Below are 25,490 nucleotides of genomic sequence, written 5' to 3'. Positions count from 1 at the left end.
GTCAGCGCAGGTCGGCGCAGTCAATGGGGGCAAAGCAGCAACTAATCACGGTTTCCACGGATGAACCCCGAACAAAACTTGCAATGTCTTTATGAAAGCGATTAATAGAGGTCCTCACGCACTGATTAATCTGTAAAGCATAATAAATGTTGGCTGCTAGAAGGAAGTTACAGGCGGTAGCCTTGGCGATTAATGTCTAACCGCGGAAGGGAAAAATGTCTAAGCGTAGCGCTTTACAGCGGATGCGCGATCTTTCCAATAGTTGTCACTGTCCATGGCACGACAGCATATTCAGCTGGTGTAGGCTGCCATAATTTAAACCACAGACCGGAACTCTTGTGCAGTACATAGTGTTGTGCAGTTTGGGCACCCAAAACTGTGCCGAAGTGCTCAGTTAAGTTAACAACTGCATTGACGCTAGGCTTATTTGCGCAGAAAAAAGCCTGACCATCTGCATAAGCTAATACTTTCAGCTTACTAATAAGTATACGGAAACCTCGAATGGCACTACTCTGCAGAATGCTTATATATGGCGGCTCTAAGCAGAGTGGAAATAGAAGTGGGGATAATGGACACCCCCGTTTGACGGACGAAGAGGTGGACACAGGGTGTGAACGAGAACCATTCACAATTACATTCATTGGGTGGAGCAGTTTGTGTAGCAAAGTCGTATTCCCTCGTAGGGAAGTCAACCAATATTAACGTGCTGTGAAAGTGCTGTGCCGCAGCCGATAACCCGCGTGTTAAACTGCAGCACACTGTCGCGCTGTGCACTGCACATTGTCGTCCTCTTGAACTAATGCTGCTGTCGGACTTAAATACACACTCTCGCGCACTGTGTACTGCACATCGTCGTCTTCATTAACTAATACTACTGCCGCCAGACGTGCCGACGGTCCAGCAAAGCAAAACAATAAGCCTCCACCCGATCACGGCTTGTGTTAAACTGCAACACACTCTCGCGCTGTGCGTTTCACATCGTGGACTTCTTCAACTAACACTACTATCGAACTAACATTTTCGCCGGACGTGCCGACGACGTATCAAAGCAAAACAATGAGCTCACGTTGCCGGAGACATCGACAGAGCCGCGTTCAATTTTCGTATTAGGGGGGATCCTAACGTCCTTTATTACATTACACCCACCCGGGCATTACAGAAGGTATGATCGTTATATTTCACTACTGAACAAAACGCGACGAAGTGCAAACAAATAACAGAAAAGAGAAAGCAACTCATAAGGCTGAACACCGAGAAAAGTCATGAAGGAGAAAATGACTAAGAATTTCCATAACGTTGTTTGTGAGAGCAGACTTAAATAATGTGGTTTCTTCGATGGAGTCATGGAGGGGTCAACGCGGTTGCACCCTGCGCTGGTTTCAGGTGAAAAGGAATGGTGTAAAGTGCGTTGGTTAAACACCATCAAATGGAAACGTAAAGGCTGTGGTTTTTGTGGGACGGTAATGTTAGGGTTGAACTATATGTTCTCGTTTCAGGGACGGAATATGAAATAACATTGTACGACAGAGGCCCATAGGCGAATTTTCGCTTCACATTTGTAAATCGCGTAGCTTAAGATTGCGTTTCAAGAGCAAAACATAGGCTGTGCGCCGGCAATTATAGACTAGAAAGCGAGCAGTCCTGGTCTGATTGGCTGCAACGGCACAAAGCGCCCTTATGTCTTTTTGAAGGGCCCTTGAAGACGTCGTTATGAAGCTCTCCAGTAAGACCCACGGATACCGCAAAATATTACACAGTTGTTCACTAAACCTTCCAACCCGTCACTTTTTTTACGTTCGATACACTGGCCATCTGCGAAACTGATAGCCGTTGTATGAGCATGTGACAAAGATTTTTCCAGATTTCACTACCACGGCATTCATTTTTATGCGCTTAATTTTTGCCCCTCTTTTTCCTAGGGCTAGGGGGTTGGACTTCTTGATTTGTTTTTATTTTTTGAAAATTCGGCTAACGTTTTTCGGTGTTTATTGAAAACTGCAATCTTCGATTTTTTTTTCGCGAATATTATTTTCGATGAATTACTGACTTTTTCAGGTGATTTGCTGTGGCAACTCTGTGTGGTAAAAAGTGACTTGAAATCTATCTCGGCATTTATGTCAGCATTAACAGTTCGTTTGCCAGTATCCAACGTAATTTACTAGTAATTTTGCGTTTGGAAGTGTGCTTGTAGAAGACATTGCTCTCGTAATTAAAAAAATAAACGCACGTTTAATGAGACAGCCGGCAGTCAAGAGCGTAACTGGAATTTATTTCTGAGAAGTAGTTTCACAAGTTTCCTTTGGGCTGTCGCACTTGGTTGAGCGAGAGGGTGGTGTATCACGTGGTCTGTGTGCTGACGGCAGCGATGGAACTGTGACTCAATCGTCGCGGTAGCCCGAGCATGATACTTTTCATGACGACCATGCGCTCTTTCATGGCAGTATCCTACGTGCAGTTGATGAACCTACTCAAACAACTAGCTGCTCAACGCGGGTGATGATATTAAGCAAACATTGCCTAACTAGCAGGCAGCTTAATGGTGCACCGTGCTTGCCGGTCTACCGAGGAGCTTAAACAACCAGAAAAATGTGTGAAATCGCTCAACTTCGCGGCTTATCCAACAACGCCGCCGTCTCATCACACCGATTGATTCCCTGCATAGTTAATTTTCAGCTTTGACTGAGTGCATCTCGTACTTATGCCAAGAAATACTGATATTTTTCGGTTAAAACCGATTTTCAAAAGTTAAATTTTTATCGGTCTTTTCGTTTGAAACCAAAAGTCCAACACATGGCCTACCGCTCGACTAACCCTCAAGCGTCAGAAACGTAAGAAGCACACTTACGTACCTTATACAAGCAAGCATTTTACGAGACGTTGCGCTGCATATCACACCTGTAGTTTTAGTTCAGCGTATGAAAACGGATATGCAAATATTACTTCACCCATAGCGGCGGCAACTGATTTTAGACAGGGAAGCGTATTCGCCAACTGCAGCCTGTACAGACACAAGGCTTGAAACCACGGTGAATTGATCACGGTGACTGAAGATTGTCACTACGCCTTACCTAAAAGGGATAATAAATCCTCTTAAACGGCGTTATATGCCACTAAGCATCACGATTTGCGACCTAAAAGGGAACAAAATGGAAAAAAATGAAATTAAAAAACAATAAAACTACAGTACAGAGAGCGGAGTCGAACGGCCGACCTTCCATACGCAACACGAGCCTCTAATCCACTGCGCCATAGCAGCGATGTCAAGCCGTCGTTCTGAATGAATATTTATAACGAGCCTTAATGTGGCTGCTACCTGCCGGTGGGCGGCGCTGTCATCGCTGGCTGTACCGGCTGCATTTGGCGAACACGCGACAGGGAACTATTTCTGTCAACAAACCGACGCTTCTCCTGAAGCCGTGGCGTGACAGAATCCCTGGGCGAAATAAGTCACAGAGCAGATTTATTGCCCGAACATTTTATTGTACGCACGATGAGACGAAGCGAAAGTTCGATGCCCCTTGAATGGCCAGTGAAAGAGGCAAAAAAGGCAATATCATCGGCGAATTCACTCCGAAGCGAGGGTTCCTGCTTCGACGCACTGTGGCATGCTAAAAGCGCTGTCTCTCTACTTACTCCACTGCCGCGCACGCTAAACTCGCGAAGAAAAGTACGCACCACTTGCGTACGTTAATACTGGGTTTGAGACACCGCGTGGCGCATGCGCAGTACGAAGTACACTATCTTAATGTCATTTCACCCTTTTGCTTTTTCCCGCCTAAGGTATATTATAACTGCCCGGTGGTTTCAAACTGGCTAGAGCTTTCCGGCTTACCTCTCGGTAGGACGCATTCAGCGGACAGTGTAATGGCCTCTAGGCGCACAGAAGAAAGTGAAGCCGCGTGGCATATATTTATTTTGCCAAATACAGTGCGTACGCACGTATGCTGTTCCCATTTTGCGTGTTGAAGAGCTGCCTGAGAAACGAATACCATGCCGGAGAAAAAAGAAGGGCATCGCACTTGGTACCGTGCCTTGTCCGCCTGCACTGCAGAAGCGGGGAAGGCGGAGGCAGTAATAAATAAAATTACGCTCTGCCTCGCCGCGGCGGCACCGCGCCACCATAACGCCAAATCTTTTTGCTTGGTGTACGTTACATGGCCGCAGTTATCCCATGTGGATTGGTCATCTATTCGAGCGTCATGCAATGCAGGTGCAATATCAGAGCTTATGTAGAGATAATCCTTCTGCTGTTTGAAGTTTGAATAAAAATTTCAGTGGCACTTGAAACGTACAACTGTATGGACGAACGTGCTTACTAAAGATTGGGGGCGTGGCGGATGTAGGCAAGACTTTGTTTACCCGCGTGAGAAACGGACGTGTAGCAGGGAGGCTTCCGGTGTTCTCCTCCTCAACTTTTTTCGGGATGCTGAACCGCGCTTTCAATGCTGACTGTGGCAATTTTGCTCTGTGCTTGTATGCTTGGCTAGGTCACAGATCTGTGCGACAAACTCTCGTCTAATCATTTAATGCGTAGCTGCGGCAGAACAACTGCCGGCTCATTGCACCTCCAGCCAACAACAACAACAGGCTCGATGTGGCGGTGGTAGCCGTTGTTTATCACGGAAACGCTGTGAACTGCAGCTAGCGTTCTCGCTGTCAAACCTTCCACGCAGCGTCAATGCGCACGTCGGCACAGGCACCCAGAGAAGAGAAGAGCCCCTTCCGAAAAATAAGAAGAGAATGCGACTGCGCGCCGTGAAAGACCTTCAAGTTTCTGCCCACACAGAGGCGGAAATAAGATTCGCTTTCCAATCGATGACGCGGTGGTCGCCGATCACACCCGTGCTGCTCGTCGTGCCAATTATCGCTGTTTCTGCTGGCCCCCGCCATTCTGCACGCGTCGCCATAGCTCGCGTCGCATCTTTTTTTCCCTTGGAAAGCGGGCGTGTCGATTGTCTCGCAGACTTCGTCCGGCGCGTCGTCGTCTCTGGACGTCGTTAGTCGTCCCCGGCCAGGAATGGCACAATGGCGCGCGCCCCGCATCTAGGCGCTGAACCAACCGCCGCAGAGAGAGCGGTGGCCTTGAACGCGCCGACCTTGCCTCATTAACGGCGAGCTTGCTCGGCGGACATGCAGCGCCGGAGTTCGAGTCCGTTAAAGCCCAAGTTTGTGTGCATACAAGCAGCCGAAGGCTATTTGCGACAGGAAGTCGAGGCCTGGAAGCCATCAAGCGGAGTGAAGTGTTGACTTGATGTCAAAGACGAAAAGTGTGCACACGGAGAAGGGGGGAGTCTCTTCCGCAAGGATGGCATGCGGCGTGTGCGGCGGAAGGCAAGCAGAAAAGAACAGCGTGTGTTGCGCAGCTTCCCTTTGGAAACAGTGTCTTCCCAGTTTTGTGAGAGCTCTAATCGGCCTGACAGAGCATCCAAGACTTTCATTTGTTTTCCCTTCTTTCTGGCGTTACGCTTCAGGTCTTCCTGCTTAGATATACCCTTTCTCGTCTTAAACTATAAATACGAAGACACAGAGCTAGGAAGACTTGAATGTTGCTGGAGACACACTGAAGACACAAAACTACGCAGGAAACAGGACACAGAAAAGAAGCAGACAGGACGAGCGTAGACTAACAACTGATTTATTGGTCGAAAACAACCTTCCTTCAAAAGCAACGCATGCGCAACCAAACTTAACGCCCAAAGCAAAAATACACAATCTTATCAACCCAAAAAGTCAAGTTCCTTCTTATACAAGTGAATTGATGCCTCGCTAACACATTTTTCCGCACCGTATCTAGCAATTTGCCAGGCTTCAAAGATCTCGCGTGCCTTCTTGTCCTTCGCGCAGCCTATAATCTTCGTTTGCTTGAAAAGCGGCGTACAAAATACTTGTTTCTTCTTGTCATTGATCTTACAAGACTGGCAGTGCCTTGCTAAATGCTGCCCACCGTGCTGGCTCAAAGAGTTATTATGCTCCTGAAGGCGTTTATTAATGCAGCGCCCCGTCTGCCCTACATATACGGAACCACAGCTGAATGGGATCTCGTAGATAACTCCCATCTTACAGGCTACAAACTTAGGTCTGTGGTTCACTCCGCACCCTACTTTCTTTTGCAGGTTATTGTTAGTTAATCGGCATAAACGAGACAGTTTACATGGGGCGGAAAAGAACACGTTAACACCAAATTTCCCTCCCACCTTCTTCAAACCGTGCGAAGTCTTGTGCACATAAGGAAGGACTTCAAACTTCTTCCTCTCGCTTTCAGTGAGTTCTTGTTGGTTTTGCTTCAACCGTAGGGTTTTCAGCAAAGATTCTGCAACAGCTTTCAGAAGAGAAGGAGGAAAACCCGCAGAGTAAAGCCGGTCTACTTGACTGGAAAAACTACGTTTCACCATGTGTCGGCATGACTTGACAAGCGAAGATCTTAAACATGAGGTTGCGATTCCCCTTTTTACGAGCTTTGAGTGGCAGGAATCATAAGGTAGAAGAGCCTTCTTAGATCTTGGTAAATAGGCCCAGCATAGATGGCCCCCTGTATGAAAAAACAATTTTAAGTCTAAAAACTGTAAACAAGAGCTTTCCGGGAGCTCAAAAGTAAAATTCAGATAAGTGGCTGTAGATTTGAAGGTCGCTAAAATTTCATTCACAATCATTTGTAGGCTATCGTCAGGGTTAATATTCAAAAGGATTAGGAAATCGTCAACGTATCTGACCACATGCGTGATCCGGTCATCAGTGAGAACGCACGAAAGTTCAGTGTCAATTTGAGCTAAAAATATCTCAGTTAAAATAGGCGCCACGCTCGAACCTATACAGATACCTCGCCGTTGTACATAAAACTTCTCCTTAAAAGTTACAATGGTAGAAGAAAGATAGAGTTTCAGCAATTCAAGAAAACCATCGATTGAAATGCCGCAAGTATTCTGGAAGGACACCACTCCCGAACGTTCGATGCAGTTGCGGACCGCCAGGAACAACTTGTCGTGGGGCACTGAATAGAACAGTTCTTCAATGTCTATTGAGAAACCTGAGTTGATACTTGACGAGTTCTCACTAAACATTTTCACCAAGCTATCAGAGCTACTGATCTTGTACGGATCTTCAGGTGTCAGGCTCTTTAGGTGTCGTTGCAGGTACCTGCTGACAATTACTTGCCAAGTACCTCTTTCCGTCACGATGGCTCGGAAAGGACACTCCGGTTTGTGGCTCTTTGCACTGAAGAATACCGTGAGAACATGGACCTTGTTCTTGTCGACTTCATTCTTCAGGCGTTCAAGTTTCAAGTTCTTGAGAAGGGCTACCGCCTTGGCCTTGGCTTCGTTTGGCTTTTGAGTCGAAGGACGGAAGTTTTTCCTTAAAGCTAAAGAGGCCTTCTCACCAAATAGCTTCTCAGGCAAGACCACAAAGCCGCCTTCCTTATCAGCCTGCATTAAAGCAAGTCCGGAGTCATTAAGGCAACCGGCTACTCTCCTCAACAGGGAAGTGCCGTCCTTTTTCTCTTCGTAACCATTCCGCACAGTGTCAATGCCTTCCAATAAACAGTGTCCTTTCTCTTCACCCTGCACCTTCTCTGCTATCTTGTGAGCCGAAGCGAGAAGCTCGTGCTTCTTGAGCGGCACTTCAAGGCAAAACTTCGGACCCCTACTCAGAACCTTTTCTACTTCGGGTGTGATCACAGCCCCTCCAAGAGCAACAACAGGAACCACACCAACCTGCTTTTTGGGCGCTGTAGGTAGGCTCAGCCTAGTTTTGTTCCAAAGGAATTCGGTGCTTGCCTCAGCCAGCCTCTTGTAGTCCATCAGTAGCCTGAAGCCAGCAGGTCCCGTACCCTTCCAACTGAAGCACACAAGTTGTAGCCAGTCCATCAACAGGCGAACATGCCTCCAATATTCGCTTCTTAGAATCTTCGCCATCCGCTTCCAATGACCTTCTGAGCAGCCCAGAAACCCGAAAAGACTTGAAACACCGGGTGGACAGACGTTCTTCCTTAGGCAGAAGCCCAAGACCCTTGCTTCGTTCGTCGTAGCAGCGATGAAGGTGGTGCACAAAGCGCATTGCTCACCGGCTTTACTCTGCGGGTTTTCCTCCTTCTCTTCTGAAAGCTGTTGCAGAATCTTTGCTGAAAACCCTACGGTTGAAGCAAAACCAACAAGAACTCACTGAAAGCGAGAGGAAGAAGTTTGAAGTCCTTCCTTATGTGCACAAGACTTCGCACGGTTTGAAGAAGGTGGGAGGGAAATTTGGTGTTAACGTGTTCTTTTCCGCCCCATGTAAACTGTCTCGTTTATGCCGCTTAACTAACAATAACCTGCAAAAGAAAGTAGGGTGCGGAGTGAACCACAGACCTAAGTTTGTAGCCTGTAAGATGGGAGTTATCTACGAGATCCCATTCAGCTGTGGTTCCGTATATGTAGGGCAGACGGGGCGCTGCATTAATAAACGCCTTCAGGAGCATAATAACTCTTTGAGCCAGCACGGTGGGCAGCATTTAGCAAGGCACTGCCAGTCTTGTAAGATCAATGACAAGAAGAAACAAGTATTTTGTACGCCGCTTTTCAAGCAAACGAAGATTATAGGCTGCGCGAAGGACAAGAAGGCACGCGAGATCTTTGAAGCCTGGCAAATTGCTAGATACGGTGCGGAAAAATGTGTTAGCGAGGCATCAATTCACTTGTATAAGAAGGAACTTGACTTTTTGGGTTGATAAGATTGTGTATTTTTGCTTTGGGCGTTAAGTTTGGTTGCGCATGCGTTGCTTTTGAAGGAAGGTTGTTTTCGACCAATAAATCAGTTGTTAGTCTACGCTCGTCCTGTCTGCTTCTTTTCTGTGTCCTGTTTCCTGCGTAGTTTTGTGTCTTCAGTATGTCTTACCAACTAGCCTCTCATCACACACTGCTGGAGACAATATCGCAGAAGACAACTGATTCGGCACGCTTCAAAAGAGGGAACTCGGCGTTTGCCCATGGATCACCTTGTCGCCACCAGTACACGCCCGCCAAATAATTCCGTCACTCCGGAGTCAGCTGTAGGGTGCTTCGAGAAAATGCATCGCCACAGCGAAATTGTTATGCTCGCAACCGGCGGGTCCCGAGGCAATTGAAAAACGGCCAACGCAGTGTTCTGTGCCATCCTGCTTGAGAACTCAGCCTCGGCAAAAGCCTTCTAGTCTACTGTGAACACGAACACGCCATATGGAAGTAAAGGGGCAGTAAGCTGTCCTTTAGCGCACTCCGTTTAAAAAAAAAAAGAATATTAAAAAAAAGCAGCGGCCTAGAGGACAGCCCACTCTATTTCTACTCCTTTCTGTTCACAGTGCAAATGAAAATAGTTGAGGGCACAGTCCATGTGCATCGTTCAAACATCTACTCTACAAACGAGTCAGTTCGTTATTTTGTACTTTATGAGTTATAAAGCTTTCAAACCAACTTACTAACGGCTGTAGCTTTCAGACACGCGAGAATACGCTTTCAAGCAAGTGCAGCGCTGTCATTTCATTCAAATCATGATCAATTTCATTCCAGAAAAGATGCGGGCAACTGTTGTTGCAAAATAAGCGGGAGCTGTTTGGTGCTATCGCGGAGGCGTGTGTTCTTCTGTATGGGAATTTAAAATGAATGTCGCATAGAACAGATTTACTACATTTCAGCCCATGAATTCGCAGCGAATGAACAGGGATTTCGACGTTTCCTGTTTGGTTAGCAGAATATGACCTTACTTAGCGCTGCAAGCACACTGTGTACAAAGCGACGCCCGGAAGGAACTGCGCGGGCCAACTTCTTTGCTGCTCATATCGGGAAAAGAGAGGTGGTTCTCGGTTAATTTCACATTTATAGAGGGTGAATACAAAAAGCGTGGGGGCATGAGGAACTTCAATAACCTGCGAAAAACGGCGGTGTTTACGAAGTCCGCCTGTCTGTTGTCGCGCTTCACAGTTCTAGTCGGCGGTCGTCCATGCGCTGTGTGTGGAACTCCAGAACGCAGAACCACGGTCAACGAACACGTCGCTGTTTGTTTTGAGTGTTTAAGGCGTCGGCCTCTTCGTTCGCCTTCCTGTATTGGTGGCGACTGCTAAGACTGTCGAAGAGTCTTAAAAGCAAGTCGGGCGCATTGTGAACTATGTAACGATTCTTTCTCCGTTACCCATTTCTTGCCACCGTAGACTGACAGCTACCATCCGTGACGACATGGTTGACATCTGGTATGCGCACCCTGTGCAGTCTTTCATGGTGCCCGTGCTTTCGTTGGTATCTTGGATTGAATTGAATTTATTCATTTCATGTAATGCACATACATGAGGAGATGGGAGATATAGCCGCTATGATGCAGCTTTAGTATGCTCCCATCCCCTATACAAGACCAGGGCATCAGCAACAAATGTACAAGTCAGTGAAGCAAACAAATACATGGTTGAAATGCAATCAGTAAAAAAAAAGAGAAAACGTTTACAATGAGAAAAAAATAAAAACAGATAAATAAAAAATAAATAAAATAAAAAATAGGTACTAGCAAGCGCCCATAGCGAAATTGTCAAAATAAATGAAATAAAACAAAGTTTACAATGAGAAAGAAAAACAGGTAATAGCAAATGCACACCACATGTGTCATGTTGGAGCATTTACATAATTTTATGGCTGTGGAGAGATACATGACAAAAACAAACAATTTAGTGCTTTTAACGACAGATTCTCTATGATGATTCCCTTTATCCTGAAAGAATTCAACATACTTGGAATGACCGTGCACAACATTTCAACGCCGTAATTGGTCCGTGAACGAGGCACAAACCAAAATTCAGGATGGCGCGTTGAGTAATAATGACTGTTAGGTTTCAAAGATGCTATGAGTGATAAAGAGCCCAATTCCTGCTTTTCTTGGCTTCTGAATGTTTTGCAAAGGCGATATTTTTATAGGTCTGATAAAGCTATTAAATGAAACTTTTCCAACAAAGCGTCAGGTTTGTTAGTGGAAGAAGTATTAGAGATAATTTTAATCAGCCTGTTTTGCAGCTTTATTACCTTTGACATATTTGTTGCTGTCGTTGTAGCCCACACCAAAAGGCAGTACTGTATATGGGAAGAAATCCCGAAAGGCGACGACATTCGCCGCATCCGCTGCTAGTGGCGAGCTAAAAGTGCTAACAGGAGACAGGCGAGGTAAGAAGTGCTGCTCATTAAGGCATTCATTTCTTTCAGGCAGCAAAAGTGTGATTCTGCGTCAGAACACAGGAATAAAGGCTCGAGGGAAGAAAGAGAGAAGAGGAAATGAGCATATTATGAGTAGCCGAATATTCTGTAGGCGTCCAGCACAAAGGATTCGCGTTCGCCGCTGCCCGCCACGATGGCCCAAGCTGTGCGTGGAGGACAACAATGATCGCCTCCTCGATCGTTTCCGGCCTCGTTCTTCCCCACCGCTGGCTGTGAATGGAGTGCCTTGTTTTGCGCCGATTGTATCGGCACCCTCATTCGACTTCGGCCCTTGCCTGCCACTTCTTTTTCCGAGGGATCCCCGGCGCTTTTGTCGACTTCGAAACCACTCACCACAGCTTCCTTTGTCTCACCGAAGCCCTGTCGGGCCTCAGCTGCCTTTGCCAGCATTACTACGACGCAGGCGGAATGTTCTTCTCTTTAACGATTCCACGCCTGCAAGCACTATTTATTCCCCTCCCAGCCTGCGACCGTTGAATCCCTCTCGCAGCTGGCTCTCTCCCTTTCTCCAGTGTCGTTTGTACTCCTTCCTTTCGCTATCCAAGCATTGTTTATTCCCCAATACGGGGCGTACTCTATGAGATCGAACTGGTTTGGATCTCTGTCCCTGCAGATGTGTTCATGGCTTCATGTTGATCTGAAATAGCCGTGTTGTTCCTGAAGTATTCTCCTTGCAAGATGGCTCTGCTGTAGGCTGAGTAGCGAGGGCAGCGGGAGGGGAGGGGGTTGTTTCGGGGGGTGGGCTCATTCGAACGATATTTGCTGGACTTTTTTCCACCGAAAAAAAAAAGTGGTTCAGCGTGGTTTCCCACTCTAAAATTTGCCGCATGAAAGGAGGGAAGGGGGATCCGGCGTCCCCCTCCCTTAAATCCGCCCCTGGTCCTGCTGGCCTCTTCATGTGCTGCACACTGCTGCCAGCATGTATATATCGCTTGCGTGGATACGAGTTCATCGAAAAAGAAAAAATAAATACACTGCCAGCGTTAGGCCTTTGGAGCCCCTTACTTCCCTGCCGAGCGTTGTTTCTTGGCCGCCCAGAGCACCGCGCACAACTTGTGCGTATCGAGTCGATACGCTGGTAGGAAAGAGGAAGAAGGGGAAAGATGCCAGCGATGAGATCGCAGCACCCGGGCGCCGATTCTTATACGAATGCTGGCGGGGTCGTTCTTCGACGGTTGAGTTCGGTTTCGGGTTGGTTTCCATTCACGGATTCAGTCGCGACTGCCATTGTGCTGGCGTGGCGGGACGCAAGAGCGATGGGCGAGAAAATAAGCAAAAAAAAAAGGTGTAGGGGAAGAACGGAAGGTAGCCAAGGTTAGGAGGGCGCTGCGGTGCCGGGGAGCAGAGGCGAAGGACCGCAGGTCTGCGTGCCGTTTCGATTTCGGGCTCGGCGGTTGTGTGTGTGCATTGGGAGGTGTGTTTGAAGAGAGTGGCGCCGTGCGTGGATTTGAGGGGGGGGGGGGGGGGGTGTAGTGCCGGGAAGGGTGAGTAGCTTCGACGCCAGTCAGGTCTCCAGACCGCGAACTGAAAAGATTCGTTTTGTGCGTTCGCGCTTAGGAGCGACATCCCGATCAGGGCTCTTTGATCCTTTCTCGGGAGCGGTTTGGATTGCGGAGATGAGCTCCTGTCTCCTCCCCCTTTGCCGTTGGCGTCCTTTTTTTCGCGTGGCCTTGCGACTCGTGCGCGAATACAGGGCTCGCTTTCAGCCGCGCTTGGCCTCCTCCGATCTGTTCCTTCCGTCTTGTGGCGAGGGGCGCCGATCGTCGCGTTGCTCACTTGCGATGGAGCTGGCTCCACCCCTGCCAGTTTTTTTCTATTTGGCTTGCAATGGACATCTCGAGCTTGTGGCAGCGTCGGCTCAATGGTCTCATGCCCTTTTTTACTATTCTTTTTCTGTCATAAGCTGGCGTGTTCCGAGGCTCCCTTTCTTGGAGCAAAACCTCTCTGAGCTGCCGTACAGAAAAAAAGAAAAGAAAAGACCACGCGTGCATTTCGCAGCTCACACAGAATGGGAGCTTCGTTCGCCTTGCGGTCGGGTGGTTTAAGCGTCGCGAGTGTACCAGCCAAGACGAGGCTCAGTGGCGGGATAGCCAAACTGCTGGTCTTATACTCAATTTTTTTTCTTCCTTTGATCAGGCACTTTTTTTTTCTTGCGCGTACGTTCCGCAGTAGGTGCGGCAGCAGGAAGCGCAAGTTTATTTCATTCTAAAGCTCTCGTATACGTGCATAGAAGGTTAGGTATTTTTTTCCAATTGGGAGTCACCCGGCAGACTACCCGAGTGTGTCTGCGTGGCATATGTGGGCTCCGCGTACCGTGGGGCGAGCGTTCAGTGATGGCGCAGCCCTGGCGTGTGCTAACTGCGGCTTCTCCGCTGCCGTCTTGTCTCTTAATTGCTAAGCTGGCGCTCTCTTTTGGAAAATTCAAGGCCCCGTGCTCAGGCGTTCCACATTTCCCCCTTTGCGGTCACTCCTCGGCCGCTTGCTTCTTGTTTCTGCGCGGAGCGCTCAGCTATACGATCGTCCACTGCCGACATCTGATGGCAGAAGGGTTTAGTTACGTGGGCGTGCATGGTTAGAAAAAAATGGGGTGTGGTTTAGCTGCAGTTAAACCTAGTTATGTTGTGAAAGCAACAGCTTGGCTACGCTTGTGGTTAAGCGCTTGGTTTAGCTGCATTGTATAGACACGACAAGACATACTGTTCATGTAACCAGGACAGCAGCTTGGGCATGTTGGTTATTCATTTGTGACGGAACAGCGCAAAACACCGGGACAAGATACAAGCGCTGACTTACAACTGGTTTTTATTTCGAAGAAACACTGCTTCTTATACCTTCTTCCCCCTAAAAAAAAACACAACAAATGCGTCACAACCATATCGTTCAAGCGTCCAAAAAAACATAAGATAAATAATCACAGAGATTTATAATCACATTTTTAACATTTCAAATTCTTTCTTAGTCAAAGCAACAGACGGCGTGCTGACACAATCGTCGCGCAGACTCGCTATCGAAGCTGCCTCGATTATTTCCCTGACTAACTGGTCTTTGTGATTAGCCAAAGCTTTGCATTTCTGGAAAACAGGTGCACAACTTGTTGAAGGGCAATCTCTGCAATGAATTCCCAGGTTCCGGCAAGCTTGCTCGAAATTAGTTTTGTGTTCTAGTAGCCTTTCGTTCATGCACCTACCAGTCTGCCCTATGTATTGTTTACCACATGCCACTGGCAACGAATAAACCGAAGGCCTTGTTTATTCGTTGCCAGTGGCATGTGGTAAACAATACATAGGGCAGACTGGTAGGTGCATGAACGAAAGGCTACTAGAACACAAAACTAATTTCGAGCAAGCTTGCCGGAACCTGGGAATTCATTGCAGAGATTGCCCTTCAACAAGTTGTGCACCTGTTTTCCAGAAATGCAAAGCTTTGGCTAATCACAAAGACCAGTTAGTCAGGGAAATAATCGAGGCAGCTTCGATAGCGAGTCTGCGCGACGATTGTGTCAGCACGCCGTCTGTTGCTTTGACTAAGAAAGAATTTGAAATGTTAAAAATGTGATTATAAATCTCTGTGATTATTTATCTTATGTTTTTTTGGACGCTTGAACGATATGGTTGTGACGCATTTGTTGTGTTTTTTTTGAGGGGGAAGAAGGTATAAGAAGCAGTGTTTCTTCGAAATAAAAACCAGTTGTAAGTCAGCGCTTGTCTCTTGTCCCGGTGTTTTGCGCTGTTCCGTCACAAATGTTCATGTAACGACTGGGCTTTTATTGCTTATGCCACTGAAGACGCTGTGATGATCACTGAAGTAGTGGTACTTGGTTTCCACTCTGCTGACGACTTGCTTTGTGTAAAACCGAGTCTAAACTGCTTCCCCAATGTTTGGCGGTTTGAGGTTGAAACCGGCTCAACTCGGGTAGAAACCGCTCTTCTGCACCTTGGACGAAGGATAGATTGATTGATTCCTACTTAAGATTCATAGATGGCGACGGGTCCATATGTACTACTACCAGCGCCGTGGCGCAGCGGTTAAGCGATGCGCCGCTACACTGGCAGGTGGCTGTTTCTATCCCAGCCACCCGACGGGATTTTGCGACTCATGTTTCTCTTCCCGAGCAACCACTCGCGCAGATTGCACGACGCTCGTCCGAACGTACCCGAGCTTACCCGAGTAACTCCTGTAAGCTCGGGTAGTAACTCGGGTTGCTAGGCAACGGCACAAGATCGTATGTGCACGGCCGTGGTACGTGCCTGGCGGAGCTCGGCTGAAACGGTTGCCAGGCAACGGCTGTTCAAGGCCATTCATGCCTACCGGCCACCGGCTACGCGATGAGGCGGACACCTGGCGTAGTGTTGCTAACGCAGCAAAATTCCAACGAAACAACTGTTTTATGGGAGAGCAAGCCGTGAGGAGGCCTGTGTGTTCGCGGGACACATGTAATCTTGGTGTTACGAACGGCTTAATTGGTGGCTCTGGTTCATCATCAAAAGGAAAAGCGCAGCATATCTCTCTCGGCGGCCAGATGTGCAACTAAACGCGGCGTGAGCGGAAGAGATGATGTAGGAAGTGAAAGAAATAAAGGGAGAAAGAGAAGCCTTTCTAAAAAGCTCTGGATTAATTTAATTTAATTTCATTTATTGTTTCCTTAAATGGCCCGAAGCCATTCCTTAAGAGGAGGCAAGTTAACATGTTTATAACTTCCTGAATACGCTCGAAAAAAAAGAAAGCAAATACAACGCAAATAAGAAAGAGAAGAGAAAAAATTACAGCAAGCTGCAGAAATAACACCAAAAAGTCAATGAGAAAACGTACAAAGCAGACCGGAAATAAGGCAGGTGGTGTCGTTTGATCAGGCGGAATAACGTATTCGCTAATATACTTTTAAGTTTATAACAGAATTTTATTTTATTTATTTACACAATACTGCAGGCCGTAAAGCCCTGGGGATTTTTCTGTCTGCGCGTTGCTGTGTTTTCGGGAAGGGAATTCCATAATATGATTGCGTCGGGAAAGAGTGGACCATTCATTGCTAACGTGGGGGTAGGAATGCGTGTTAAAGAGCGGCTGTGATTTAAACGGGATGGCCTTCCAGGTCTTGTTAGAATTTCGTGCCTGCACCGTGGGTGGTAATAGAGCATATAAAGAAGGCACAAATGAGATATAAGCCGGCGTGATGCTAAAAATCTGAGTTTCAGGTTTCTTAAAGAAGGGATGCTGGATTGTTTGGAACTGGTCGATGCGATGTGACAAATCGGGCCGCGCGATTTTGAATGGCTACGATGCTAGCGGCGAGCTATGCTTGTGATGGATCCCAGATGGCCGACGCATATTCAAGATGTGGTCTGCTGAGCGTTAAATATGCCAGTGTTTTTATTTCTGGTGATGAGTTGCTTAATTTACGTCGTATTTGACAGAATTGGGCTCTTTAGCATGTTGCACTCATAATGCAGAGCTCACGGGTGTCCTCCGCACTTCGCCTCCTTCCAAACGCGGCTGTCACGGTCTCGACCCACAGCCTTGCACTCAGCAGCTGAACGCAGTAGAAAACGGTTCCACGGCACCAACCAGTCGGGACCTCGTAAGCATAACGCCGACGCCACACAAACGAGGAAAAGAGCGTGTTGCAGTTAGGAAAGAAGCTTTGCAGTGTAGGCTGGATAATTTTATCTGTACAGCTCAGTTATCATACGCCTATTGAGTGTGCTAAAAAAATGGACACCGCTGAAGCAGGAATTGTTGCCATGTGACTGTTCACTGTGCGATCAGCACAGCGGGCAGCTGCTTAGCTGTTCTGTTGCAGGACACGGTAAGGGATTTAACTTTTTGCCTTCGATTCGATCGCCATCTATTATGCTATCTGTAATTTGCCGATTACACTTGGACGAATTTGAGCAGATGTAACGAGAATGTGCCTTTCCAGCCCGTACAAATGGTGACTAATCGCCATCATCATCGCTGGTGCCTTGGCTGAAATACCGGCCGCGCGCCATATGAGCCACCCGTCGTGGCCCACCTTGTTTCTGCTCCTCCTCTCCACTCCTCCTCTCCCCTCTCTCAGTAGTTCACGGAGCAGGCGACCTTTGAAAGGGCTCCTTGCAATGCATCCTGCAGCACAACAATTTAGCGGGGCGAACGCGACTGCCATTATTTGCTACTAAATGAATGGACTCGTTAAAGGAAAGGAATTTCGCAGGAAAACGGGCAAAGGTTGAACTGAAGCTCCAGCCCTGACTTACCATTGATTTCATTCGGTGGAAACTCATATGAATGACGGAGCCACAATCGATGTCTTCGACACGGTATTTAGAGGAAAAGAGCACGAAACATACGCAGGGGAAGCGCATAGCTTTAGGCCTGACTTGGTTTCTATATTTTTCTCAGGTTGTGTCTACCAACACTGTGCTCTGTTCATTATATGTCTTTCTTGTTTTCAAAATGTACAAAATCCCAATCAGACTATCTATGTTACTGTCACTGCAAGATATTCAGGTAAAATTCTACACTGACCAAATCGCTGACCAAACCGTGACATCCTGCCGGGTACCCATCTTCCATCTAGCGCTTAGCTGAAATCCCGCCACCGCGCATTCCCTCGGCAGCATGACGGCGCGTCCTTCGGAGGAAATAAAAGCGCTCAGCATTCTGGCCATTAAGGGGGCAGAACGAGAGCGAAGACACGGTAGCTGACCGGGTGCTGCATCTCCTCGGTGCGTAAAGCATGGCGCCCCCACCTATGCGGGCCCATAGCGCGTCGCAGTGCAGAGGGCGACCGCGCGGTGGCAGGCCTTCACGGCCCAGCGACCGCGCGACACGCGGGCGCCGACGCCTTTCCCACGCTCCCCGGTCAGCGGGGGACCAAATCACGGAGGGGGCATCCTCCTCACTTCCGGCTCTCTCTTCCGGAGGGGAGAGAGCGACAATCGTCCCCCCATTGTCTCTGTTGCTCGAGCGACGAGCTATTAGCGACCAGTTTATTCCCCTCTCCGCCCATTAGAACTACCGCGTAGTCGGGGCCGCCTCCCTTGTGCTCCTTCGACCGGAGCGGCAGTACGCTGGTTAGCACAGCGCGCATTTCTTTGCCTGCACTAGAGCACAGCGTGGACCGCAGTCTGAGGACTGGCCCCGGCCCAGCCCAGCGGCTTCAATGCCGGCCCGTGCCCGCTACCTTATCATTCAACTGTGCCCGGACCCGCCAAAGGAGATTAAATCACAATATTTGAGAACGTTGCTTTCGTAAACACAAAATGAGGACAAGACACGGCGGGTTCGCCCCTCAAATTTTTGAACACAGATATATGTGAACAGCCCCGATGTTCCCAGAGCCAGATGAAAAGGGCAATAAAATTTGAATTCAAGCATTGAAGCATTGAAGAATTGAAGCATATTTCTGATATTTTAGGAAGCACTATATTGCGATTTGAAGGCCGTACTGGCCTTTAAAGCTACCTCGGAACAGACGACTGCCAGCAGACAATTGAATGAAGGTCCTGCTGTCTAGAAATGAGCTTTCGCTCATTTTGAGCCGAGAAAAAGAGTAGTAAGGATTTATTTATAATTCAATTTTAGCGACGAGATGAAATGATTTCCCAGACGGAAGAACAACAGTGCTTGTAATGTTTTTTGCTTGAAGAAAATGCAGCTATACTGGACACCAAAAAAAGAAAAGATACAGTGAACAGAACAGCATATCGTGCAAGGAATATCGCGCAGTATTGCAAGTTAATTGCTGGTTACGGTGGGCACTTAAGATCCTTACGTGCTAAAGGCATTTGACCTAGAGACCCTTACCATAAAGGCGTTCTACCTATAGGCATTTACCTGGAAGGCATTCGCTATGAGAGTCTTCCCCGTAAAAGCCGTTGCCATAAGGGCTTTGCCCTGAAGGCATCCAAAAACCTCCACCAAAACCTTTCACCAAAAACCTGGGCAAAGGCCTATAGGCCTTTGTACATACTATCTACGTACATACAATGCGTACTGCATTACCACCTCTTTTGGGGTAGTAGGTGCATACTTCAAATGGTGAAAAAACAGCGCCAGACCACAAGAGAGAACGAAGACGGGACACAGGCGCGTACAATCGCGATGAAAAGAAATGCGAAAAACGCGGCGCGTGCGCTCTGCGCTGTTCCAATTCCTTTTCATCGCTTTTTGTCTGGGTGGTAAGAAAAACATGTCGGATACTTCCTACGTGTGTGTGTGTGTGTATGTATGTATGTATGTATGTATGTATGTATGTATGTATGTATGTATGTATGTATGTATGTATGTATGTTTTTTCTTCTGCTTTTCTAATCAATTCTAAATCGAACAACAGCCCAAAATAAATAAATTAATTAAAAATCCCCTCTGTCCCTCGGTTTCTGTGGCTGTTGGCTTCTCTCATATTTATAACGAGCCCCTCATTCTCTTTCCCTTGTTAGCTTAATTGCTTAGCGAGGGCCTCGGTTCTGGCAGCCTTGACGCCATAGGAAGCATGAGAGGGTTCTCACACAGCTTCCACCCTCGCCGTTCGATGACGTTATACGTCACATCAGCGGTAAGTCAGGACGTGCTACGTCCGCCGCTTAAGAACGTGGGTGGCGCTGATGAACACTCTCAAGGTTAGGTTATTTGTAAACATAAATACCCCCGAAAGCAGAAGGTTTGACAGCCGTCGCCGTAGCTCAGAGGTAGAGCACCGGACGCGTAATTCGGAGGTCGTGGGTTCGGATCCCACCGGCGGCATGTGGTTGTTTTTTCTTCTGCTTTTCTAATCAATTAGCTTTAAGCGACAACATATTCAGTAATATTCTAAATCGAACAACAGCACAAAATAAATAAATAAATTAAAAATCCCCTGTGCCCCTTGGTTTCTCTGGCTGTTGGCTTCTTTCATATTTATAACGAGCCCCTCATTCCCCTTCCCTTGTTTGCTATATATATATATATATATATATATATCATAGACAACTCTATCGTCTTTCTGCTACCACCGAAATAAAACTGTGATGAACAGCGGAGCGCGTACGCTCCATTTCTTTTCATCGCTCCTGTACGTAAGTAGTACGTACGCCTGAAAGCGAAAGATGCGTCTAGTAGTGATACCGTACTAATAAATAATTAAGAACTGAGTACTTTTTTTCTCAGCCAACACTACGACCTCTGCTTCATCCATATCGCAGCTAGGACGTCTTAGACGTGGTTTACCCTGCAACAGTTAACGAGAAGCCGTACGCAGCACCTCTATGTACTGTCCCGAGCCCGGTGCTTCGATCCCAAGGCCGACCTCGGCCCGGCGAAACAGCAAGGTTTTCGGCCCTGCCCACTCCGAGCCCATGCTGGTTCCTGCTCGGCCCGAGAGATTGTTTTTTATGCGAAGCATACTACTTTAGCTACCACTTCAGCCCTGCACCGTGGTTATGCGCCTCCAAATCACGTGATACATGACGTCACACCACGTGACACGATGACGTCACGACAGTAGAGAAACGGGGGCCCACCTCGCGCCGTCGCTGTGGTTGTGCGCCTCCAAATCACGTGATACATGACGTCACACCACGTGACATGATGACGTCACGACAGTGGAGAAACGGGGGCCCACTTCGCGCCGTCGCTGTGGTTGTGTGCCTCCAAATCACGTGATACATGACGTCACACCACGTGACACGATGACGTCACGACAGTGGAGAAACGGGGGCCCACCTCGCGCCGTCGCTGTGGTTGTGCGCCTCCAAATCACGTGATACATGACGTCACACCACGTGACACGATGACGTCACGACAGTGGAGAAACGGGGGCCCACTTCGCGCCGTCGCTGTGGTTGTGCGCCTCCATATTACGCGACACGATGATGCTTCGCATTCTCCAGGCTTAACCAAGTTAAGCCTCAGCCATTTTTTGTTTATGTCACTGAAACAAGCTTCATTGGAGGAGGTATAAACAATGCTTAGCGGCGAAGTTCTCTAATCTCGGAGCATCGAGTGAAAAGAAAAGTCGTCTCCCCAAAGACATGTTAACTGATCTACAATCGTTGGTGTGATAAATTCACTATAGCCGCTGACGGTTTAAATTATTTTTCTTGGAATATGCTGTTTCAGGAGGAGTAGGTGTTGTGGACAAATTTCAATCTTCTGCGCTCGCTCAGATATTTCCTGCCATCTGAGTTAGCGTTTGCTTTATGTGGTGTCAACTTGCGCGATACGCTTGAGAGATGCGAAAACTGACTGCGAGAGGAGGTGACAATGGCAGGCGCGAAATCGTTCACAAATTTCACCTACGCATTCCCTCGAGGAGATCATTAATTTTCAACGTTGTCGGCGTAAACATTCCCAAAAGGCCTTCACGTTTAAGGCCAACTTTTTAATTCACTTTTTGTTCTTCATTCTGGATGTCCCTCCCTGTGTAGTGGCTATATCCCAACAGAAATGAACATTGCGTTCGGTTCTCGTAGGGCTGACACCTTACAGACCAGTACAGATCTCATTACAGATACAGACCGATACACTAACAGAAATCATTGATGGAAAAGGGTTTCAGAATAGTTTTCTGGTTTCGCGGTGGACCTATGAGGTCATGCCTTCGTTACGCATGACAGATGCCTCTCTGAACAGAGTTTTTAATATGGGACGTCATTTCAAAGCCAATGTACACAAAACAATTTCAAGCCATTTTCTCATTTCAGAATGCACCTATGAAGGTGGCCATTTGTTAATGGCAAGCGAGTGCTTTGAAGAACATAAAGAGGCACGCAGCGTGATTTATACGCTGATTTATTTTCAAAATGTCGCGATAAATGTGCGCTTTAATGCCGGTCATATCTCCGACAAAGTCTAGGCACTCAAGCAGCTGTAGGTTCCTTTCCGAATCGTGCAAGCTTCAAGCGTAAACTGCAATGGTAGTATGCCACGTGTTCTGTGCCTTGCCCTTTCTCCCCGCGCTGTCAAATCACGAAAATGGTAGTGGATGCGAACCGAATCGAACTGCACATGCATACATTTTTTTATTAATTTTAACTCCAGTCATCAAAATTGCAGTGTATATTGAACTGAACTGGAGGCGAAGAGGTAGTCAACAACTCAGATTTATTGATCGTTTTGAGGAAAGTCAACCAAGCAAGAACAGTAAGAAGGCACCAATTTTTGTATCAGTATTTCAGATGTCGATTTATTCGGAGAAAACACAAAATAGTTTTCGACTGCGAGTAGCCCCTGTTGCTCCAGGCTAGTTTGCTAGGCTAAGAACTCCCCGCTCACAGGCGGCTAAAAGAAAACGCGGCTAGATTTTTGCCTCCCAGCAGTAGCTTGGGAACGCAGCCGGATAGTCACTAACACCACCTCTGGTATATTATCGTCAGACGGCTTGTCTCCAGCGAACAATTTACTCGAAAGGGTGTCTGTTAAGCAAAGATAACCACTGGAATTCCAAGAACAAGCAGGTGCTATCATTTCAAGCTGCCTGCAACCGCATACCGTCCCTTTCACCGCACCCTCTCTCTCTTTTCGAGGACGGGGAGATGTTTGGGACGTGTGAGTGCGATGCGTTATCACAGCCACATATTCGTCTGGCGATGCTGCAGACTGCTGCTTGGGAAAAATAAACGCGTTCTGAGGAATTCCAGTTATAGCGTTTTTTTTCTCTTAAAATAATTTCAGTACAACACGGCGCCAGAAGTTCCCTCTTCGGGTCTCGCAGATCTCTCAAGAAATTACAATCACTTTGCGAGGTACCTTTTTTATTGTAATTGCACTTCTCTTTTAAAACCACAGCCATACTGATTGTGGGCAGCGCCTGCAAATATACAATTCGACGCATGTGCGCACGCGAAAAAAACAGCAAAAATAAGCCGATACGGCAAGCTCCTCCTCGACAGCGGCAAAGAATTTTGTGTGGAATCAAGTCAGCACAAAAAATCCGAACGGACTCGGCCGACCAAGTCAGCACGTGAACCAGAAGCATTGAAACAACCGCAAGAAACAGGGACCTTTCTTTGAGCAGAACACAATTCTGCGCAGATGCGTTGCGAAGACCACTAGGAAAATAGTCGAAGCTGGAGAAATTGCAAAACTTGAAGATGATTGCTTCAGCATGCCTTAGGTGTTATTAATTGATAAAGAGCGGCTTTTCTTAGGCGTAGTGACACAGTAACGGTTGTAGCAATAGCAGTGGTATTGTTTTCATTAGTTATTCCATGAAAGCGTTTATCTGCATCACGGAAAGAGTTTTCATTTAGTTTTCCTTGTTCTCCGAAGATATTAATGTTACTAAACACAAGTATATCCCCCCAATGTCTGCGCTAGATGTAGCACCCACATCGTTTGCGGAGGACAGCAGTGTACAACGAAGCTCTCTCGCTTCTCTTTTTGCAGGAGCCGGCATCAGCGGTACCGGCAGGGACTCCGCCGCGACCGCCTGCCCACCTCCGCAATCCCTTGCTGCCGGAAGTGATGTGGACATTCCCTGTGTCAGACTCTGCTGCCGGAAACGACACGGACAAGTCCCTTGCTGTCGTAAGGAAGGTGGAAATTCTTCGTGTCAGCATTTGTTCCAAGCCCTGGGTGATAGTGGTGCTGACAGACTGCGGTAAACTCTTGGACCACATATTGTGTTCGTGCCTCCGAAGAAGGCGGAGTTGGACTGCTACCTTAACTTATGCCGTGTGTTAGTGTTTCTGCACATACATTGGTGTTGTGCCATCGTTGCCAGGGAAGTGATGCAGTGCATTTATTCTCCAACTGCTTGTAATATCCACTTTTCAAACGACTCTGTTGCGAGAAATGTTTGCATTTTTATGTTTGTGAACTGTTAGCCGCCTCACGCATCGGATGTTTCGACGCCGTCGTGGAAGCCTGTTGGCACATGTTTTTATTCCGCTTTTTAATGCATCTTCTTAAGGCATAAACGTCCTCTGTGTCTGTGCTGATAGAAAGAGTGCGAAACAGGATCGAGAGTATGCGAAGTCAAGAAGGACGCGATATCTCTTTGTAGCCGGCCATTTGTACTGGAAACTTGATAGTCTTCAGCGCAGTGTTGTGTGAGCAGACCGTTCCTGCCTGTTGCTCTGGCGCTGAAAGAAGGTGAGCGCCCATCTCTGGTGTTGGTAGTGATACATCGTATTTAATGGTTTGATCCCTAGTTAAGAACACCAGAGGTTAACCAAACAGATACCAGGAACAACTTACTTCGTTTGGACTGTTCCTTCTGCTTGCATACATATAGGACTACAGTTCGGCGTTTTGAAGACACCTCGCTGACATTTAGCTAGGCACTTAAATCTATAAGTAGTCGCAGCTGCGAAGTTACACGAACAAATTGGAAAGTTCGGTTACTGTGATTTGCTTGCTGTGTCTCGGGAGCAAATTTTTGTGAAGCTAGAGTAAACTGCAAGGCACGAACTCACAGTCACATAAAAAATAACTCGCACATTGAGAAACCTTCGGTGACTGACGGACTGACTGAAGCATGCATGATGAACCCAGCTATCTTGTATATAAGAAGGAAGCCTATTTCTTTTTGCCTGTTGAAACCTGTGTGATTGAACCTATAGCTCGTGTGCATGCGCTTCATATTTAAACATGCGTGTTCTTCACGCAGAATGTAGTTTTTGATGAATGATTGCTTGAACGTCTCTATTCCAAGCTCTGCAGCGCCGAACACCTGACAGGCACTCGGATAGGCGCTCCAGTCGACACGTAGCACCTTCTTTTCAAGAATCAATGCTCATGCATTCAAGGGCATTACTGAAGGGCATTATTTTGGAAATGCACTTGCTGTGCTCAAGTCAAAAGAGTGTAATTTTTTGTATGCTCTATTTTCTTTGTGATAGTTACCATTTTTTTATTAGCCACTAACCAATGTGTACAAGTCACCGCAGCATTGTCGATGTCGGATGAAGATAAGCTGAAGCGAAATTCGGACAGAGATCTCTGCTCTAAAAGCGGCCAGTACATCGCGCCAACTGCTATCACATTTCTGAGCAGGAAATTTTGCGGCCATGAAGTGCCGCGATGGGCGTATGACTTTAGTCGGCAAGTAGACTCACGGTACCCACCTCAGTTTGTGAAAGCAGTGTCACAGACAGGTTTCTGGCCCCTGCAGCGTTCTGAGAACGGGTTGTACCAATATCATGTAGCCTCGCTGTTTTAAAAAAGCTCATGGGATGGTCGACATTCAGCGACACCTGTTTGTGGTAGTTACTGTAACGTTGTTTTAGTGCGCTATCACTTATAGTGGCCCCTCCCCGCAGTTAGGTCTTGTGTGCTTCTTTTTCTGAAGCCGGTTTTGTGGCAGGCTGCTCTCCTACCCACCGTGTC

At 47.4% G+C, this 25,490-nt stretch overlaps 2 protein-coding genes across 2 annotated transcripts in view; one reads left to right on the top strand and one right to left on the bottom strand.

Annotated features, from left to right (window-relative positions):
• The window catches only part of LOC149326661 (achaete-scute homolog 2-like), a 30,415-nt gene extending 6,012 nt beyond the window's left edge, over positions 1–24,403 (top strand). The window contains exon 2 of the mRNA XM_089562977.1: positions 23,547–24,403. The gene's annotated coding sequence lies outside the window, so the exon portion shown is untranslated. The remainder of the gene's footprint in view (positions 1–23,546) is intronic.
• On the bottom strand, positions 5,530–8,008 carry LOC149326662 (uncharacterized). Its single transcript, XM_089564646.1, has 2 exons — positions 6,453–8,008; positions 5,530–5,574 (listed from the first exon to the last, which is right to left on the bottom strand). The coding sequence occupies exons 1-2, from the start codon at positions 7,908–7,910 to the stop codon at positions 5,530–5,532; spliced, it is 1,503 nt and encodes a 500-aa protein (XP_089420772.1). The 5' UTR covers positions 7,911–8,008.
• Positions 24,404–25,490: the final 1,087 nt, after the last annotated feature.

This window comes from Amblyomma mixtum, chromosome 10 (assembly GCF_055824585.1).
Source record: "Amblyomma mixtum isolate Tamu chromosome 10, ASM5582458v1, whole genome shotgun sequence".
NCBI classification, from domain to species: Eukaryota; Metazoa; Arthropoda; class Arachnida; order Ixodida; family Ixodidae; genus Amblyomma; species Amblyomma mixtum.
Note: the sequence above shows the minus strand (reverse complement) of the source record. Positions and strands in the feature narration are given on the sequence as shown.

Excerpts from the sequence above, each read along its gene's own strand:
- LOC149326662 (XM_089564646.1), bottom strand. The coding sequence starts at position 7,910 with ATGGCGAAGATTCTAAGAAGCGAATATTGGAGGCATGTTCGCCTGTTG. Across the intron at positions 5,575-6,452 it reads ATTCCTGCCACTCAAAGCTC|TTTTGTGTCTTCAGTGTGTC; the intron begins GTAAAAAGGGGA and ends TTTCCTGCGTAG.